Source organism: Bufo bufo, chromosome 1 (assembly GCF_905171765.1).
Source record: "Bufo bufo chromosome 1, aBufBuf1.1, whole genome shotgun sequence".
Taxonomy (NCBI): domain Eukaryota; kingdom Metazoa; phylum Chordata; class Amphibia; order Anura; family Bufonidae; genus Bufo; species Bufo bufo.
Window position 1 is genome coordinate 800,950,478 of NC_053389.1, and position 21,211 is coordinate 800,971,688.

The window sequence follows — 21,211 nt, forward strand, 5'->3', positions numbered from 1 at the left end:
ACTATAATACTGCTTCCAATGTACAAGAATATAACTACTATAATACTGCTCCTATGTACAAGAATATAACTACTATAATACTGCTCCTATGTACAAGAATATAACTACTATAATACTGCTCCTATGTACAAGAATATAACTACTATAATACTGCTCCTATGTACAAGAATATAACTACTATAATACTGCTCCTATGTACAAGAATATAACTACTATAATACTGCTCCTATGTACAAGAATATAACTACTATAATACTTCTCTTATGTACAAGAATATACAGTTGCAAGAAAAAGTATGTGAACCCTTTGGAATGATATGGATTTCTGCACAAATTGGTCATAAAATGTGATCTGATCTTCATCTAAGTCACAACAATAGACAATCACCATCTGCTTAAACTAATAACACACAAAGAATTAAATGTTACCATGTTTTTATTGAACACACCATGTAAACATTCACAGTGCAGGTGGAAAAAGTATGTGAACCCTTGGATTTAATAACTGGTTGAACCTCCTTTGGCAGCAATAACTTCAACCAAACGTTTCCTGTAGTTGCAGATCAGACGTGCACAACAGTCAGGAGTAATTCTTGACAATTCCTCTTTACAGAACTGTTTCAGTTCAGCAATATTCTTGGGATGTCTGGTGTGAATCGCTTTCCTGAGGTCATGCCACAACATCTCAATCGGGTTGAGGTCAGGACTCTGACTGGGCCACTCCAGAAGGCGTATTTTCTTCTGTTTAAGCCATTCTGTTGTTGATTTACTTCTATGCTTTGGGTCGTTGTCCTGTTGCAACACCCATCTTCTGTTGAGCTTCAGCTGGTGGACAGATGGCCTTAAGTTCTCCTGAAAAGTGTATTGATAAACTTGGGAATTAATTTTTCCTTCGATGATGGCAATCCGTCCAGGCCCAGATGCACCAAAGCAGCCCCAAACCATGATGCCCCCACCACCATGCTTCACAGTTGGGATGAGGTTTTGATGTTGGAGTGCTGTGCCTCTTTTTCTCCACACATAGTGTTGTGTGTTTTTTCCAAACAACTCAACTTTGGTTTCATCTGTCCACAGAATATTTTGCCAGTACTGCTGTGGAACATCCGGGTGCTCTTGTGCAAACTGTAAACGTGCAGCAATGTTTTTTTTTTGGACAGCAGTGGCTTCCTCTGTGGTATCCTCCCATGAAATCCATTCTTGTTTAGTGTTTTACGTATCGTAGATTCGCTAACAGGGATGTTAGCATATGCCAGAGACTTTTGTAAGTCTTTAGCTGACACTCTAGGATTCTTCTTCACCTCATTGAGCAGTCTGCGCTGTGCTCTTGCAGTCATCTTTACAGGACGGCCACTCCTAGGGAGAGTAGCAGCAGTGCTGAACTGTCTCCATTTATAGACAATTTGTCTTACCGTGGACTGATGGACAGCAAGGCTTTTGGAGATACTTTTATAACCCTTTCCAGCTTTATGCAAGTCAACAATTTTTAAACATAGGTCTTCATTTGTGGGAGGCATCATTCACATCAGGCAATGCTTCTTGTGAAAAGCAAACCCAGAACTGGTGTGTGTTTTTTATAGGGCAGGGCAGCAATAACCAACACCCCCAATCTCATCTCATTGACTGGACTCCAGTTGGCTGACACCTCACTCCAATTAGCTCCTGGAGATGTCATTAGTCTAGGGGTTCACATACTTTTTCCACCTGCACTGTGAATGTTTACATGGTGTGTTCAATAAAAACATGGTAACATTTAATTCTTTGTGTGTTATTAGTTTAAGCAGATGGTGATTGTCTATTGTTGTGACTTAGATGAAGATGAGATCACATTTTATGACCAATTTGTGCAGAAATCCATATCATTCCAAAGGGTTCACATACTTTTTCTTGCAACTGTAACTACTATAATACTGCCTCCTATGTACAAGAATATAACTACTATAATACTGCCTCCTATGTACAGGAATATAACTACTATAATACTGCTCCTATGTACAAGAATATAACTACTATAATACTGCTCCTCTGTACAAGAATATAACTACTATAATACTGCTCCTATGTACAAGAATATAACTACTATAATACTGCTCCTATGTACAAGAATATAACTACTATGATACTGCTCCTATGTACAAGAATATAACTACTATAATACTGCCCCCTATGTGCAAGAATATAACTACTATAATACTGCTCCTATGTACAAGAATGTAACTTCTATAATACTGCTCCTATGTACAAGAATATAACTACTATAATACTGCTCCTATGTACAAGAATATATCTACTATAATACTGCTCCTATGTACAAGAATATAACTAATATAATACTGCTCCTATGTACAAGAATATAACTACTATAATACTGCTCCTATGTACAAGAATATAACTGCTATAATACTGCTCCTATGTACAAGAATATATCTACTATAATACTGCTCCTATGTACAAGAATATATCTACTATAATACTGCTCCTATGTACAAGAATATAACTACTATAATACTGCTCCTATGTACAAGAATATAACTACTATAATACTGCTCCTATGTACAAGACTATAACTACTATAATACTGCCTCCTATGTACAAGAATATAACTACTATAATACTACCTCCTATGTACAAGAATATAACTACAATAATACTGCCTCCTATGTACAAGAATATAACTACTATAATACTGCTCCTATGTACAAGACTATAACTACTATAATACTGCCTCCTATGTACAAGAATATAACTACTATAATACTGCTCATATGTACAAGAATATAACTACTATAATACTGCTCCTATGTACAAGAATATAACTACTATAATACTGCTCCTATGTACAAGAATATAACTACTATAATACTGCTCCTATGTACAAGAATATAACTACTATAATACTACCTCCTATGTACAAGAATATAACTACTATAATACTGCCTCCTATGTACAAGAATATAACTACTATAATACTGCTCCTATGTACAAGAATATAACTACTATAATACTGCCTCCTATGTACAAGAATATAACTACTATAATACTGCCTCCTATGTACAAGAATATAACTACTATAATACTGCTCCTATGTACAGGAATATAACTACTATAATACTGCTCCTATGTACAAGAATATAACTACTATAATACTGCTCCTATGTACAAGAATATAACTACTATAATACTGCTCCTATGTACAATAATATAACTACTATAATACTGCTCCTATGTACAAGAATATAACTACTATAATACTGCTCCTATGTACAAGAATATAACTACTATAATACTGCCTCCTATGTACAAGAATATAACTACTATAATACTGCTCCTCTGTGCAAGAATATAACTACTATAATACTGCTCCTATGTACAAGAATATAACTACTATAATACTGCCTCCTATGTACAAGAATATAACTACTATAATACTGCTCCTATATACAAGACTATAACTACTATAATACTGCTCGTATGTACAAGAATATAACTACTATAATACTGCTCCTATGTACAAGAATATAACTACTATAATACTGCTCCTATGTACAAGAATATAACTACTATAATACTGCTCCTATGTACAAGAATATAACTACTATAATACTGCCTCCTATGTACAAGAATATAACTACTATAATACTGCTCCTCTGTACAAGAATATAACTACTATAATACTGCTCCTCTGTACAAGAATATAACTACTATAATACTGCTCCTATGTACATGAATATAACTACTATAATACTGCCTCCTATGTACAAGAATATAACTACTATAATACTGCTCCTATGTACAAGAATATAACTACTATAATACTGCTCCTATATACAAGAATATAACTACTATAATACTGCCTCCTATGTACAAGAATATAACTACTATAATACTGCTCCTATGTACAAGAATATAACTACTATAATACTGCTCCTATGTACAAGAATATAACTACTATAATACTGCTCCTATGTACAAGAATATAACTACTATAATACTGCCTCCTATGTACAAGAATATAACTACTATAATACTGCTCCTATATACAAGAATATAACTACTATAATACTGCCTCCTATGTACAAGAATATACTACTATAATACTGCTCCTATGTACAAGAATATAACTACTATAATACTGCTCCTATGTACAAGAATATAACTGCTATAATACTGCTCCTATGTACAAGAATAAAACTACTATAATACTGCCTCCTATGTACAAGAATAAAACTACTATAATACTGCTCCTATGTACAATAATATAACTGTTATAATACTGCTCCTATGTACAATAATATTACTGTTATAATACTGCTTCTTATTTGCATGAGTATATGTACTATTCTATTAGAAGGTAAATTAGGAACTGGTGAATGCACTCCTTCATCCGGGTTAGGGGTTAGGCGGGTCAGATGCAGGAAGACGTTTGGTTCGCACTGTGCAGTCAGCTCTGTGTGCCCCAGTGACCAGAGGACTTCTCTGTACTGCCGGAACTTTAACTCTTTCTGTAAACGGTAAAATAAAAAAAAAATTTGTGTCGTTCATACATTTGTGAAAAACCTCTTACCGTTTAGGGTTTGCAGCTTCTATGCAGAGCTGGGGTCTCCATGGTTACAGACTACAAACAAACCATGTTGTAGTCAGGTGCTCTACACTTGTTACTTCCCTTCCTAGACCTGACTCCTGGTGAAGGCGTGGGCTGCGTAGGAGCTGTATACACTAACCGGTTGCTGTTTTTTTTGTTTTTGACTCACTATTAGTAGCTCGTAGACTGAGCCCCCCACTCGTGTCTGTCTCCCCCCGCAGGTGTGTGAGCTGGACATCATATTTAACTTCGAGAAGGCTTATTTCATCCTGGACGAGTTCCTGATGGGGGGCGAAATCCAAGACACGTCCAAGAAGAGCGTCCTGAAGGCGATCGAGCAGTCAGACATGCTCCAGGAGGTGAGTGTCCTCCATGTCTCGCGCTGTCTCTTTGTGTCTCCCTCGCTCCCCCCACCCCTTTCTCTGCAGTGGATGAATCACCCATCTCCTGTCCTGTCACAGCTCACTGACTCCCACCCACTCACTTTCAGCGCAAGAAATTTCTACACAGGAGATAGAGTGGGAGGGAGGGCGATAAAGAGAGTGTGCGGCGGGGAGATTACAGGCGGGGGGAAGATGAGGAGTGCGCCATTCACAGCTCGAATGAGATGATGAATGGGAGTCGGGGTGTTCCTGATCCGGGACGGGGGACATTACAGATTCATAGAAAGGGGGGGGGGGTGAGAGCAGCGGTGATGATGTATGAGCCCAGCACAGGGGCCGTCACTGATAAATGGTTACAGCAGGAGCCAGACGCCGGTCTGTAGGTGCAGAGCGACCAGGAGTCACCAGGACCCAGGCTAGATATCTGATGGACCCTCAACGGATGTGTAACAGAACCTCTCAGTACACACCGCAGCTGCTGCAGAACCTCCTAATACACACCCCAGCTGCTGCAGAACCTCGTAATACACACCCCAGCTGCTGCAGAACCTCGTAATACACACCCCAGCTGCTGCAGAACCTCCTAATACACACCCCAGCTGCTGCAGAACCTCGTAATACACACCCCAGCTGCTGCAGAACCTCATAATACACACCTCAGCTGCTGCAGAACCTCCTAATACACACCTCAGCTGCTGCAGAACCTCATAATCGCACCTCAGCTGCTGCAGAACCTCATAATCGCACCTCAGCTGCTGCAGAACCTCATAATACACACCTCAGCTGCTGCAGAACCTCCTAATACACACCTCAGCTGCTGCAGAACATCATAATACACACCTCAGCTGCTGCAGAACCTCATAATACACACCTCAGCTGCTGCAGAACCTCATAATACACACCTCAGCTGCTGCAGAACCTCATAATACACACCTCAGCTGCTGCAGAACCTCGTAATACACACCCCAGCTGCTGCAGAACCTCGTAATACACACCCCAGCTGCTGCAAAACCTCGTAATACACACCCCAGCTGCTGCAGAACCTCGTAATACACACCTCAGCTGCTGCAGAACCTCCTAATACACACCCCAGCGGCTGCAGAACCTCGTAATACACACCCCAGCTGCTGCAGAACCTCGTAATACACACCTCAGCTGCTGCAGAACCTCGTAATACACACCTCAGCTGCTGCAGAACCTCCTAATACACACCTCAGCTGCTGCAGAACCTCATAATCGCACCTCAGCTGCTGCAGAACATCATAATACACACCTCAGCTGCTGCAGAACCTCCTAATACACACCTCAGCTGCTGCAGAACATTATAATACACACCTCAGCTGCTGCAGAACCTCATAATACACACCTCAGCTGCTGCAGAACCTCATAATACACACCTCAGCTGCTGCAGAACCTCATAACACACACCTCAGCTGCTGCAGAACCTCATAACACACACCTCAGCTGCTGCAGAACCTCATAATCGCACCTCAGCTGCTGCAGAACCTCATAATCGCACCTCAGCTGCTGCAGAACCTCATAATCTCAGCTGCTGTAGAACCTCATAATCTCAGCTGCTGCAGAACCTCATAATCTCACCTCAGCTGCTGCAGAACCTCATAATCGCACCTCAGCTGCTGCAGAACCTCATAATCGCACCTCAGCTGCTGCAGAACCTCATAATCGCACCTCAGCTGCTGCAGAACCTCATAATCGCACCTCAGCTGCTGCAGAACATCATAATACACACCTCAGCTGCTGCAGAACCTCCTAATACACACCCCAGCTGCTGCAGAACCTCGTAATACACACCCCAGCTGCTGCAGAACCTCGTAATACACACCCCAGCTGCTGCAGAACCTCCTAATACACACCCCAGCTGCTGCAGAACCTCGTAATACACACCCCAGCTGCTGCAGAACCTCATAATACACACCTCAGCTGCTGCAGAACCTCCTAATACACACCTCAGCTGCTGCAGAACCTCATAATCGCACCTCAGCTGCTGCAGAACCTCATAATCGCACCTCAGCTGCTGCAGAACCTCATAATACACACCTCAGCTGCTGCAGAACCTCCTAATACACACCTCAGCTGCTGCAGAACATCATAATACACACCTCAGCTGCTGCAGAACCTCATAATACACACCTCAGCTGCTGCAGAACCTCATAATACACACCTCAGCTGCTGCAGAACCTCATAATACACACCTCAGCTGCTGCAGAACCTCGTAATACACACCCCAGCTGCTGCAGAACCTCGTAATACACACCCCAGCTGCTGCAAAACCTCGTAATACACACCCCAGCTGCTGCAGAACCTCGTAATACACACCTCAGCTGCTGCAGAACCTCCTAATACACACCCCAGCGGCTGCAGAACCTCGTAATACACACCCCAGCTGCTGCAGAACCTCGTAATACACACCTCAGCTGCTGCAGAACCTCGTAATACCTCAGCTGCTGCAGAACCTCCTAATACACACCTCAGCTGCTGCAGAACCTCATAATCGCACCTCAGCTGCTGCAGAACATCATAATACACACCTCAGCTGCTGCAGAACCTCCTAATACACACCTCAGCTGCTGCAGAACATTATAATACACACCTCAGCTGCTGCAGAACCTCATAATACACACCTCAGCTGCTGCAGAACCTCATAATACACACCTCAGCTGCTGCAGAACCTCATAACACACACCTCAGCTGCTGCAGAACCTCATAACACACACCTCAGCTGCTGCAGAACCTCATAATCGCACCTCAGCTGCTGCAGAACCTCATAATCGCACCTCAGCTGCTGCAGAACCTCATAATCTCAGCTGCTGTAGAACCTCATAATCTCAGCTGCTGCAGAACCTCATAATCTCACCTCAGCTGCTGCAGAACCTCATAATCGCACCTCAGCTGCTGCAGAACCTCATAATCGCACCTCAGCTGCTGCAGAACCTCATAATCGCACCTCAGCTGCTGCAGAACCTCATAATCGCACCTCAGCTGCTGCAGAACATCATAATACACACCTCAGCTGCTGCAGAACCTCCTAATACACACCTCAGCTGCTGCAGAACCTCATAATCGCACCTCAGCTGCTGCAGAGCCTCCTAATACACACCTCAGCTGCTGCAGAACCTCCTAATACACACCGCAGTTGCTGCAGAACCTCCTAATACACACCGCAGCTGCTGCAGAACCTCCTAATACACACCGCAGCTGCTGCAGAACCTCCTAATACACACCGCAGCTGCTGCAGAATATCCTAATTAGGGCTGCAACGAATACTCGACTAAATCAAGTAATTGGACACAAAAAAATCCTCGCTGCGAATTTTTTGCATAGAGCATTCGTTTGTGTCACGTCACCACGGAGCGGGAGTGAAGCGCCTGCTATTGCTCCCGCTCAGAATACTCACCTTTTCAGCAGGCGGCCTCTGGACACTCCACGTCCATGGTCCCGCGCTGCACTGACCTCCTGACATACGTACGCCGTGACCTAATGAGCTGTGTGATATCAGGCGTAGAGCAGCGCGGAACGATGGAGTGTCGGCGGCGTCCCTGCTGGAAAGGCAAGTTGGTGCGATGACCAATGATGCTGTGCACTCCGGGTGTGAGGTGGAGCAGGGGGGAACTGCTGGCACTGGGGGGAACTAATGCACTTGGGCTGATCGCACAGGGGGAACTAAGGGTGTTGGAGTCTTTGAGTTTTTATAAAGGAAAACAGTCAATTAATTCATTTTTTCTTATTAATTTTTTACAATTAATTGAGTAATCTAATAAGAAAAAATGAATTAATTGACTGTTTTCCTTTATAAAAACTCAAAGACCCCAACACCCTTAGTTTCCCCCAGTGCCATCAAGCCCCCCCCCCCCCCCCCTTGTGCCAGCAGCTCTTACCCCTGCTCCTCCTGACACCCGGAGTGCACAGCATCATTGGTTGCTATGGCGCGCGGCCTTAGTCGCACCAACTTGCCTTTCCAGCAGGGACGCCGCCGACACTCCATCGTTCCGCGCTGCTCTACGCCTGATATCACACAGCGTGTCAGGTCATGGCGTACGTATGTCAGGAGGTCAGTGCAGCGCGGGATCATGGACGTGTCCGGAGGCCCCCTGCTGAAAAGGTGAGTATTCTGAGCGCAGCGGGAGACCACAGAGTGGCAGCTATAGCAAGCGCTTCACTCCCGCTCCGTGGTCAAGTGACACAAACGAATCCTCGATTCAAAAAATTTGCATCGAGGATTTTTTTGTGTCTAATTACTCGATTTAGTCAAATATTCGTTGCAGTCCTAATTAGGAGGTTCTGCAGCAGCTGAGGTTTGTATTTTGAGGTTCTGCAGCAGATGGTGGGTATTATGATGTTCTGCAGTGGCTGAGGTGTGTATTATGAGGTTCTGCAGCAGATGGTGGGTATTATGAGGTTTTGCAGCAGCTGAGGTGTGTATTATGAGGTTCTGCAGGAGCTGAGGTGTGTATTAGTAGTAGGGCTGCAGTAAACGATTATTTTAGAAAGAGTATTCTATCGATAATTTTTTGCGATTAATCGAGTTCTCTATTTCTAAAATAATTGTTTACTGCAGCCCTACTCCTAATACGCACCTCAGCTGCTGCAAAACATAATACGAACCTCAGCTGCTGCAGAACCTGATAATACACACTTCAGCTGCTGCAGAACCTCCTGATACACACCTCAGCTTCTGCAAAACCTCGTAATACGAACCTCAGCTGCTGCAGAACATCATAATACGAACCTCAGCTGCTGCAGAACATCATAATACGAACCTCAGCTGCTGCAGAACATCATAATACGAACCTCAGCTGCTGCAAAACATAATACGAACCTCAGCTGCTGCAGAACCTGATAATACACACTTCAGCTGCTGCAGAACCTCCTGATACACACCTCAGCTTCTGCAAAACCTCGTAATACGCACCTCAGCTGCTGCAGAACATCCTAATACGAACCTCAGCTGCTGCAGAACATCCTAATACGAACCTCAGCTGCTGCAGAACATCATAATACGAACCTCAGCTGCTGCAGAACATCATAATACGAACCTCAGCTGCTGCAGAACATCATAATACGAACCTCAGCTGCTGCAAAACATAATACGAACCTCAGCTGCTGCAGAACCTGATAATACACACTTCAGCTGCTGCAGAACCTCCTGATACACACCTCAGCTTCTGCAAAACCTCGTAATACGCACCTCAGCTGCTGCAGAACATCCTAATACGAACCTCAGCTGCTGCAGAACATCATAATACGAACCTCAGCTGCTGCAGAACATCATAATACGAACCTCAGCTGCTGCAGAACATCATAATACGAACCTCAGCTGCTGCAAAACATAATACGAACCTCAGCTGCTGCAGAACCTGATAATACACACTTCAGCTGCTGCAGAACCTCCTGATACACACCTCAGCTTCTGCAAAACCTCGTAATACGCACCTCAGCTGCTGCAGAACATCCTAATACGAACCTCAGCTGCTGCAGAACATCATAATACGAACCTCAGCTGCTGCAGAACATCATAATACGAACCTCAGCTGCTGCAGAACATCATAATACGAACCTCAGCTGCTGCAAAACATAATACGAACCTCAGCTGCTGCAGAACCTGATAATACACACTTCAGCTGCTGCAGAACCTCCTGATACACACCTCAGCTTCTGCAAAACCTCGTAATACGCACCTCAGCTGCTGCAGAACATCCTAATACGAACCTCAGCTGCTGCAGAACATCATAATACGAACCTCAGCTGCTGCAGAACATCATAATACGAACCTCGGCTGCTGCAAAACATAATACGAACCTCAGCTGCTGCAGAACATAATACAAACCTCAGCTGCTGCAGAACCTCCTAATACACACCTCAGCTTCTGCAAAACCTCGTAATACGCACCTCAGCTGCTGCAGAACATCCTAATACGAACCTCAGCTGCTGCAGAACATCATAATACGAACCTCAGCTGCTGCAAAACATAATACGAACCTCAGCTGCTGCAGAACATAATACAAACCTCAGCTGCTGCAGAACCTCCTAATACACACCTCAGCTTCTGCAAAACCTCGTAATACGCACCTCAGCTGCTGCAGAACATCCTAATACGAACCTCAGCTGCTGCAGAACATCATAATACGAACCTCAGCTGCTGCAGAACATCATAATACGAACCTCAGCTGCTGCAGAACATCATAATACACACCTCAGCTTCTGCAAAACCTCGTAATACGCACCTCAGCTGCTGCAGAACATCCTAATACGAACCTCAGCTGCTGCAGAACATCATAATACGAACCTCAGCTGCTGCAGAACATCATAATACGAACCTCAGCTGCTGCAGAACATCATAATACGAACCTCAGCTGCTGCAGAACATAATACGAACCTCAGCTGCTGCAGAACCTGATAATACACACTTCAGCTGCTGCAGAACCTCCTAATGCACACCTCAGCTTCTGCAAAACATCGTAATACGCACCTCAGCTGCTGCAGAACATCATAATACAAACCTCAGCTGCTGCAGAACATCATAATACGAACCTCAGCTGCTGCAGAACATCATAATACGAACCTCAGCTGCTGCAGAACATCATAATACGAACCTCAGCTGCTGCAGAACATCATAATACGAACCTCCGCTGCTGCAGAACATCATAATACGAACCTCAGCTGCTGCAGAACATCATAATACGAACCTCAGCTGCTGCAGAACATAATACGAACCTCAGCTGCTGCACAACCTCGTAATACACACCTCAGCTGCTGCACAACCTCGTAATACACACCTCAGCTGCTGCACAACCTCGTAATATACACCTCAGCTGCTGCAGAACCTCATAATACGAACCTCAGCTGCTGGAAAACATTATAATATTATAGCATATTATACTCCAGAGCTGCACTCACTATTCTGCTGGTGCAGTCACTGTGTACATACATTACTTATCCTGTACTGATCCTGAGTTACATCCTGTATTATACTCCAGAGCTGCACTCACTGTTCTGCTGGTGCAGTCACTGTGTACATACATTACACACAGATAGCAGTGTAGTTGTGGGTGGGCAGCAGAGCCGCGTTGTCTTCTTCCTCGTTGTGACCGCCATGTTCTATTTCTCTGCAGGAGGATGAGTCGCCGCGCAGCGTTCTAGAAGAGATGGGACTGGCTTGATACTCAGAGGACTCCTTCCCGTTTTTTTGACCAACCCCCTTTTTACATTCCCCGATACACCCCACCATTCCGCCTTCCTCTTATACAATCACTGCAAGACCTCCCTCGTCTCCAGCACGCCCGCGCACACCGCCGTAGCCATGTGTCTGTATGTGCGTCGCTGCTCGTGTCTTCTTTCTACAGTTTCCAGGTGAAGACGAAAAAGGGACCAATCGCACTTTCTCAATCAGCCCCTCACCCGCCCTTTGAAACGCGTAGAGACTAATAATTTATCTTTTTTGTACACGGTCAGTCGCGGCACACCGTACTGTTTTTTTTTTTATTTAGATTTTTTTTGCACACTTTCGGTGATGGGCTGTTTCTGCTTTGAATCTCTCACTCGCTGACTTCTCTAAGTCTGGACGGTAGGAGGATAGTCTCGACCACCGTGAATCACTCCCCCCCCCCCCCCCCCCTCAGCATCCATTACAAGGACTCAACACCCCTTTTCCTTCCCACCACCACAACCGCACGAACTTCCGGAATAAAACATGAGTGCTGCTAACTTACCTCCGCTCCAGTTTCTATTAGTACATCGAGACTTGTACAGGTTTTCTGGGTATTAAAACTGGTTGGGGGCATTTGCGAAGATATTTAGGGGGTGAATATGTTTCGGTAACACAGATATTCACTACATTTTAGCAGATTAAAAAAGAAAAAATGTCAAAAATCTGGAAACTGTCAGCAAGCTGTGTCTTGAGTAGCCTAAAAAGTAACTCTGACACCCACAAAGGGTCCACAGTGTAAATCCCCATTCATATTTTCCCACCCAATTAAAATCCGAAAAAAAGTTTGCGACACTTTTTTGGTAAATCTGTGACCGAGAGGGAATAGCAGATCTGTGAACAGCAACTTGTTGATGGTTTCCAGTTAGAAATTTATATTTTATTTTTTTAGAACTTCACCAACTTTGAGCTGCGATGATATGTTGCAAAAATACAGAATGTCTCGTTCCGTAGGCTGAATGGAGAGACGCAGTAAAAATATTCGATCCGTCAGTAACTGCTTGTTGATGGTTTCCAGTTGGGAACCTCTGTTTTCACTTAACCGTTCTCTCAATCTGTATTGACTGCTGTGACTACGTTACCATCATATTTGCACTAGTGTTAACACATGATCCACTACCTGTAATTTCGTAAAATGCAAAATTAAAGACGTTTGATTGTTTGCTGAGAGTGAGCGCACTGTCTTCTATCTGATTATCGATGGAGAACCGCGGGAACGGCCTACTTAAATAAACAGTTCAAGACGACTTCTGTTGATGGATCCAATCTGTGGTATTAGCCTAAGCAGCGCTTGGTCATGAAGAAGTATTCTTTAGATGGATCTGACCGGATTGGCACCATTGCAGGTGGTGTTAACGTTATCGGGGCTCATCATTAAGAGCAGTTCTGTTGACGGATCCAATCGGTTTGACACCATTGCTCGTCATCAAAAGGAGTTCTGATCTAGTTTGGCGCTTTAGCCGGTGGTGTTGCCCTTAGTGGTGCCTATTGATGGATCCATTCTGTGGTATTAGCCTAAGCAGCGCTTGGTCATGAAGAAGTATTCTTTAGATGGATCTGATCGGTTCGGCACCATTGCCGGAGTTATTCACGTTAGCATTGCTCATCTTCAAGAGCAGTTCTGTTGACGGATCTAAACTGTTTGACACTTGCTAGTCATCAAGAGCAGTTCTGTTGATGAATTCCATCGGTTTGGCACCACTAACAGTGGCGTTGGCCTTAGTAGTGCTTGAATCAAGAGTCCTGTTGATGGACCCGATCGATTTGGCATTATTAACAGTGGCATTGGTTTTAGTACTTCTCGAGTCAAGAAGAGTCCCGTTGACGGATCCTATTGGTTGGGCACCATTGCCGGTCGTGGTAGCATTAGCAAAGATTGTCACCAAGAGGAGTTATGTTGATGGATTTGGTGAGTTTGGCACCATTGTAGGTGGTGGTAACGTTAGCAGAGACCAGTTCTGTTGATGGATCCAGTCTTAGTTCCTATTAGTTTGGAACCTTTGCTGGTGGCGTTGGCATTAGCAGCGTCTTTCATCCAGAGGAATTCAGTTGCTGGATCCTTTTGGTTTGACACCATTGCTCGTGGTGTTAGCATTAGCAAAGCTTGTCATCAAGAGGAGTTCTGCGGATGGATTTGATCAGATCTGATCTTTTTGACACCATTGCTCCTGGTGGTAACATTAGCAGTGCTAGTCATCAAGAGGAGTTCTATCGAAGGATTCAATAGGTTTGGCATCTTTGGCTATGGTTTGCACTAGGGCTACAGTAAACGATTATTTTAGAAATAGAGTATTCTATTGATTAATCGTAAAAAATAATCGAGTTCTCTAATATCAAAAAACGAATTAAAAGAATGCTTTTCTTTATAAAAACTCATCAGCCCCCCCCCCCCTCCCAGTGCCACCAGCTTGCCCACTGATTCCTAGTCACCAACATTATATATCGGTAAAAAAATAAAAATAAATACCATCTCTATATACCTGTTACATCTGTCAGCGTATCACATACGACACATTATACTGTCAGTACTTTCCATAACGCAACAGTTCTCTCCGAGAGGTCACATTCCTGAAGAGACGCAGCGCAGCATTATGTATATTATATCTGTGTGCATGTATACAACATAAACATACACACGTGGATCCCCGTCACATATGTTACAGTACATACCGTACCAGCAGTGACTGGGAGACATTGTAGGAGGTCTCATTGCAGGGGAACTCTCCAGTCAGTATGGGGGATCCTGTAAACCGGCGGTGCCCCCGTCTACATGACATATAGAGCAATCATTTCCATATATATTATTGGGGAGCTGGCTGGAGACCCTATGGCGATCATATACAGGGCCCTCTGTCTACATGACATATAAAGCAATAATATAATTTCCATATATTTTGCTGGGGGTCCTATGGCAGTCTAAAACAGGGGCCCCTAGAATGAAGGATGTGGAATATAAAGAAATCATTTGCATACATTTATTTGAGAACCCCTAACATTAAACAGGGAGTCCCCCCCCCCCCCCCAGTCCCTGTTTGCACACCAGTACATTGGGGGAAGCTGGGGACCCCACAGCTGACACGATCAGGGGCTCCCCCCAGGCTATGCAGAACCTAATGCACTGTCTCAGACGACACCTTGTCTACATCGGGGCCCCTGCAGGTGAGGACCCCCATGATCCAGTGCGAACATATAACGGCCAAGGACTCACCAGTCGGTGTGGGGGTACGGGACTTCCTCCTGAGCCCCCTGCACTCTGCTCCCTAAGACCCGCCGGCCACGTTGGTGATGGAAGAGAAGAAGCCCTACTCTGCCTCCTCCTGTCTGGGGGGGGGGTCTTGGGGCGCTGCAGGTCGGTCATGTAGCCATTGGGGAGGTTGAAGCTGCTGTCCGACAGACGGTGGGTGCAGCGTGGTACGGGCCGGTGAGTGACCACGGAGCGGTGAGTAATAGCAAGTGCTTCACTCCCGCTCCGTGGTCACATGACACAAACGAATCCTCGAGATTGCATCAAGAATTTCTTTGTGTCGAATTACTCGATTCAATCGATTAATCGTTTCAGCCCTAGTTTGCACTTCAGTGGTGTCTGTCATCGAGAAGAATGCTGTTGGTGGATCTCATCAGTTTGGCACTATTGTCTGTGGTGTTAACATTAGTAGTGCCCTTCATAAAGAATAGTTCTGTTGCGGGATCTGGTCAGTTAGGTGCTACTGCTGGCAAAGCTCATCGGTGTAATTGGGAAGATGCCTTGAGACATCTACAGAAACTTTTTCCTGCATTAGGTGGTGGCTGTGGTGGTTGTAAACAGTAGATCTCAGAATCATTGATCCTGAGTAGGAAGTCACTCTATACACCTCCTTAGATATGAGGCAGGGCTAAAGGTTAAGGATCTCAAGTTCTAGACAATGGGTGTGCCCTGTTTCTCATTATAACCGTTGGTGAATCACATTGCCCTGCTCTTGATTGGCAGAAGCTTTTCCCATGGCAACCAGTCAAATTCTCTACAGGTCAGAAAATCTAGACCATGATGTGGTTGATCACTGTGGACAATTCACAGTTTTCCTTGAAGGGTACTTCAGAAGATGTTATAGGTGATGATCTACTCCATAGGAACCCATTGACAGTAGGTCATGAAATTTTAGTCCACTGTTATATGTGTTGGGGGACGAGGGACTAGCAAGTATTATTTACTGCCTCTGATCTTGCCTATATCTGCAGAGGAACTAACTGAAACTATAGTTATGGCTGCCAGAGGGGGAAGGAAACTGACTGGGGACTATACATACAGCTGCTCGAGGGTAAAGGAGACTGACTGGGGACTATACATACAGCTGCTAGAGGGTAAAGCAGACTGACTAGGGACAATACATACAGCTGCTAGAGGGTAAAGCAGACTGACTAGGGACTATACATACAGCTTCTAGAGGGTAAAGCAGACTGACTAGGGACAATACATACAGCTGCTAGAGGGTAAAGCAGACTGACCGGGGACTATACATACAGCTGCTCGAGGGTAAAGCAGACTGACTGGGGACTATACATACAGCTGCTAGAGAGTAAAGGAGACTGACTGGGGACTATACATACAGCTGCTAGAGGGTAAAGCAGAATGACTAGGGACAATACATACAGCTGCTAGAGGGTAAAGGAGACTGACCGGGGACTATACATACAGCTGCTCGAGGGTAAAGGAGACTGACTGGGGACTATACATACAGCTGCTAGAGGGTAAAAGACACTGACTAGGGACTATACATACAGCTTCTAGAGGGTAAAGCAGACTGACTAGGGACAATACATACAGCTGCTAGAGAGTAAAGCAGACTGACTAGGGACTATACATACAGCTGCTCGAGGGTAAAGGAGACTGACTGGGGACTATACATACAGCTGCCAGAGGGGGAAGGAAACTGACTGGTGCCTATACATACAGCTGCTCGAGGGTAAAGGAGACTGACTAGGGACTATACATACAGCTGCTAGAGAGTAAAGCAGACTGACTAGGGACTATGCATACAGCTGCTCGAGGGTAAAGGAGACTGACTTAGGACTATACATACAGCTGCTAGAGGGTAAAGCAGACTGACCGGGGACAATACATACAGCTGCTAGAGGGTAAAGCAGACTGACTAGGGACTATACATACAGCTGCTAGAGGGTAAAGCAGACTGACTAGGGACTATACATACAGCTGCTAGAGGGTAAAGCAGACTGACTAGGGACTATACATACAGCTTCTAGAGGGTAAAGCAGACTGACTAGGGACTATACATACAGCTGCTCGAGGGTAAAGGAGACTGACTAGGGACAATACATACAGCTGCTAGAGGGTAAAGCAGACTGACTGGGGACTATACATACAGCTGCTAGAGGGTAAAGCAGACTGACTAGGGACTATACATACAGCTTCTAGAGGGTAAAGCAGACTGACTGGGGACTATACATACAGCTTCTAGAGGGTAAAGCAGACTGACTGGGGACTATACATACAGCTGCTAGAGGGTAAAGCAGACTGACTGGGGACTATACATACAGCTGCTAGAGGGTAAAGCAGACTGACTGGGGACTATACATACAGCTTCTAGAGGGTAAAGCAGACTGACTGGGGACTATACATACAGCTGCTAGAGGGTAAAGCAGACTGACTAGGGACTATACATACAGCTTCTAGAGAGTAAAGGAGACTGACTGGGGACTATACATACAGCCGCTAGAGGGTAAAGCAGACTGACTGGGGACTATACATACAGCCGCTAGAGGGTAAAGCAGACTGACTGGGGACTATACATACAGCTGCTAGAGGGTAAAGCAGACTGACTGGGGACTATACATACAGCTGCTAGAGGGTAAAGGAGACTGACCGGGGACTATACATACAGCTGCTAGAGGGTAAAGCAGACTGACTAGGGACTATACATACAGCTGCTAGAGGGTAAAGCAGACTGACTAGGGACTATACATACAGCTGCTAGAAGGTAAAGCAGACTGACTAGGGACTATACATACAGCTGCTAGAGGGTAAAGGACACTGACTGGGGACTATACATACAGCTGCTAGAGGGTAAAGCAGACTGACCGGGGACTATACATACAGCTGCTAGAGGGTAAAGCAGACTGACTGGGGACTATACATACAGCTGCTAGAGGGTAAAGGAGACTGACCGGGGACTATACATACAGCTGCTAGAGGGTAAAGCAGACTGACTAGGGACTATACATACAGCTGCTAGAGGGTAAAGCAGACTGACTAGGGACTATACATACAGCTGCTAGAAGGTAAAGCAGACTGACTAGGGACTATACATACAGCTGCTAGACGGTAAAAGACACTGACTGGGGACTATACATACAGCCGCTAGAGGGTAAAGCAGACTGACTAGGGACTATACATACAGCTGCTAGAGGGTAAAGGACACTGACTAGGGACTATACATACAGCCGCTAGAAGGTAAAGCAGACTGACTAGGGACTATACATACAGCTGCTAGACGGTAAAAGACACTGACTGGGGACTATACATACAGCCGCTAGAGGGTAAAGCAGACTGACTAGGGACTATACATACAGCTGCTAGAGGGTAAAGCAGACTGACTGGGGACTATACATACAGCTTCTAGAGGGTAAAGCAGACTGACCGGGGACTATACATACAGCTGCTAGAGGGTAAAGCAGACTGACTAGGGACTATACATACAGCTGCTAGAGAGTAAAGCAGACTGACTGGGGACTATACATACAGCTGCTAGAGGGTAAAGCAGACTGACCGGGGACTATACATACAGCTGCTAGAGGGTAAAGCAGACTGACTAGGGACTATACATACAGCCGCTAGAGGGTAAAGCAGACTGACTGGGGACTATACATACAGCTGCTAGAGGGTAAAGGACACTGACTGGGGACTATACATACAGCTTCTAGAGGGTAAAGCAGACTGACCGTGGACTATACATACAGCTGCTAGACGGTAAAAGACACTGACCGGGGACTATACATACAGCCGCTAGAGGGTAAAGCAGACTGACTAGGGACTATACATACAGCTGCTCGAGGGTAAAGGAGACTGACTTAGGACTATACATACAGCTGCTAGAGGGTAAAGCAGACTGACCGGGGACAATACATACAGCTGCTAGAGGGTAAAGCAGACTGACTAGGGACAATACATACAGCTGCTAGAGGGTAAAGCAGACTGACTAGGGACTATACATACAGCTGCTAGAGGGTAAAGCAGACTGACTAGGGACTATACATACAGCTTCTAGAGGGTAAAGCAGACTGACTAGGGACTATACATACAGCTGCTCGAGGGTAAAGGAGACTGACTAGGGACAATACATACAGCTGCTAGAGGGTAAAGCAGACTGACTGGGGACTATACATACAGCTGCTAGAGGGTAAAGCAGACTGACTAGGGACTATACATACAGCTTCTAGAGGGTAAAGCAGACTGACTGGGGACTATACATACAGCTTCTAGAGGGTAAAGCAGACTGACTGGGGACTATACATACAGCTGCTAGAGGGTAAAGCAGACTGACTGGGGACTATACATACAGCTGCTAGAGGGTAAAGCAGACTGACTAGGGACTATACATACAGCTTCTAGAGGGTAAAGCAGACTGACTGGGGACTATACATACAGCTGCTAGAGGGTAAAGCAGACTGACTAGGGACTATACATACAGCTTCTAGAGAGTAAAGGAGACTGACTGGGGACTATACATACAGCCGCTAGAGGGTAAAGCAGACTGACTGGGGACTATACATACAGCCGCTAGAGGGTAAAGCAGACTGACTGGGGACTATACATACAGCTGCTAGAGGGTAAAGCAGACTGACTGAGGACTATACATACAGCTGCTAGAGGGTAAAGGACACTGACTGGGGACAATACATACAGCTGCTAGAGGGTAAAGCAGACTGACCGGGGACTATACATACAGCTGCTAGAGGGTAAAGCAGACTGACTGGGGACTATACATACAGCTGCTAGAGGGTAAAGGAGACTGACCGGGGACTATACATACAGCTGCTAGAGGGTAAAGCAGACTGACTAGGGACTATACATACAGCTGCTAGAGGGTAAAGCAGACTGACTAGGGACTATACATACAGCTGCTAGAGGGTAAAGCAGACTGACTAGGGACTATACATACAGCTGCTAGACGGTAAAAGACACTGACTGGGGACTATACATACAGCCGCTAGAGGGTAAAGCAGACTGACTAGGGACTATACATACAGCTGCTAGAGGGTAAAGGACACTGACTAGGGACTATACATACAGCCGCTAGAAGGTAAAGCAGACTGACTAGGGACTATACATACAGCTGCTAGACGGTAAAAGACACTGACTGGGGACTATACATACAGCCGCTAGAGGGTAAAGCAGACTGACTAGGGACTATACATACAGCTGCTAGAGGGTAAAGCAGACTGACTGGGGACTATACATACAGCTTCTAGAGGGTAAAGCAGACTGACCGGGGACTATACATACAGCTGCTAGAGGGTAAAGCAGACTGACTAGGGACTATACATACAGCTGCTAGAGAGTAAAGCAGACTGACTGGGGACTATACATACAGCTGCTAGAGGGTAAAGCAGACTGACCGGGGACTATACATACAGCTGCTAGAGGGTAAAGCAGACTGACTAGGGACTATACATACAGCCGCTAGAGGGTAAAGCAGACTGACTGGGGACTATACATACAGCTGCTAGAGGGTAAAGGCAGACTGACTGGGGACTATACATACAGCTTCTAGAGGGTAAAGCAGACTGACCGTGGACTATACATACAGCTGCTAGACGGTAAGGAGACTGACCGGGGACTATACATACAGCTGCTAGAGGGTAAAGCAGACTGACTAGGGACTATACATACAGCTGCTAGAGGGTAAAGCAGACTGACTAGGGACTATACATACAGCCGCTAGAGGGTAAAGGAGACTGACTGGGGACTATACATACAGCCGCTAGAGGGTAAAGCAGACTGACTAGGGACTATACATACAGCTGCTAGAGGGTA

General features: G+C 45.2%; 1 protein-coding gene across 1 annotated transcript in view; it reads left to right on the top strand.

The window, feature by feature from the left end:
• Positions 1-13,353, top strand: part of AP1S1 (adaptor related protein complex 1 subunit sigma 1) — a 32,471-nt gene extending 19,118 nt beyond the window's left edge. The window contains exons 4-5 of the mRNA XM_040415138.1: positions 4,800-4,937; positions 12,092-13,353. Coding sequence (XP_040271072.1) covers positions 4,800-4,937; positions 12,092-12,139 — 186 coding nt within the window. The 3' untranslated portion in view covers positions 12,140-13,353. The remainder of the gene's footprint in view (positions 1-4,799; positions 4,938-12,091) is intronic.
• Positions 13,354-21,211: the final 7,858 nt, after the last annotated feature.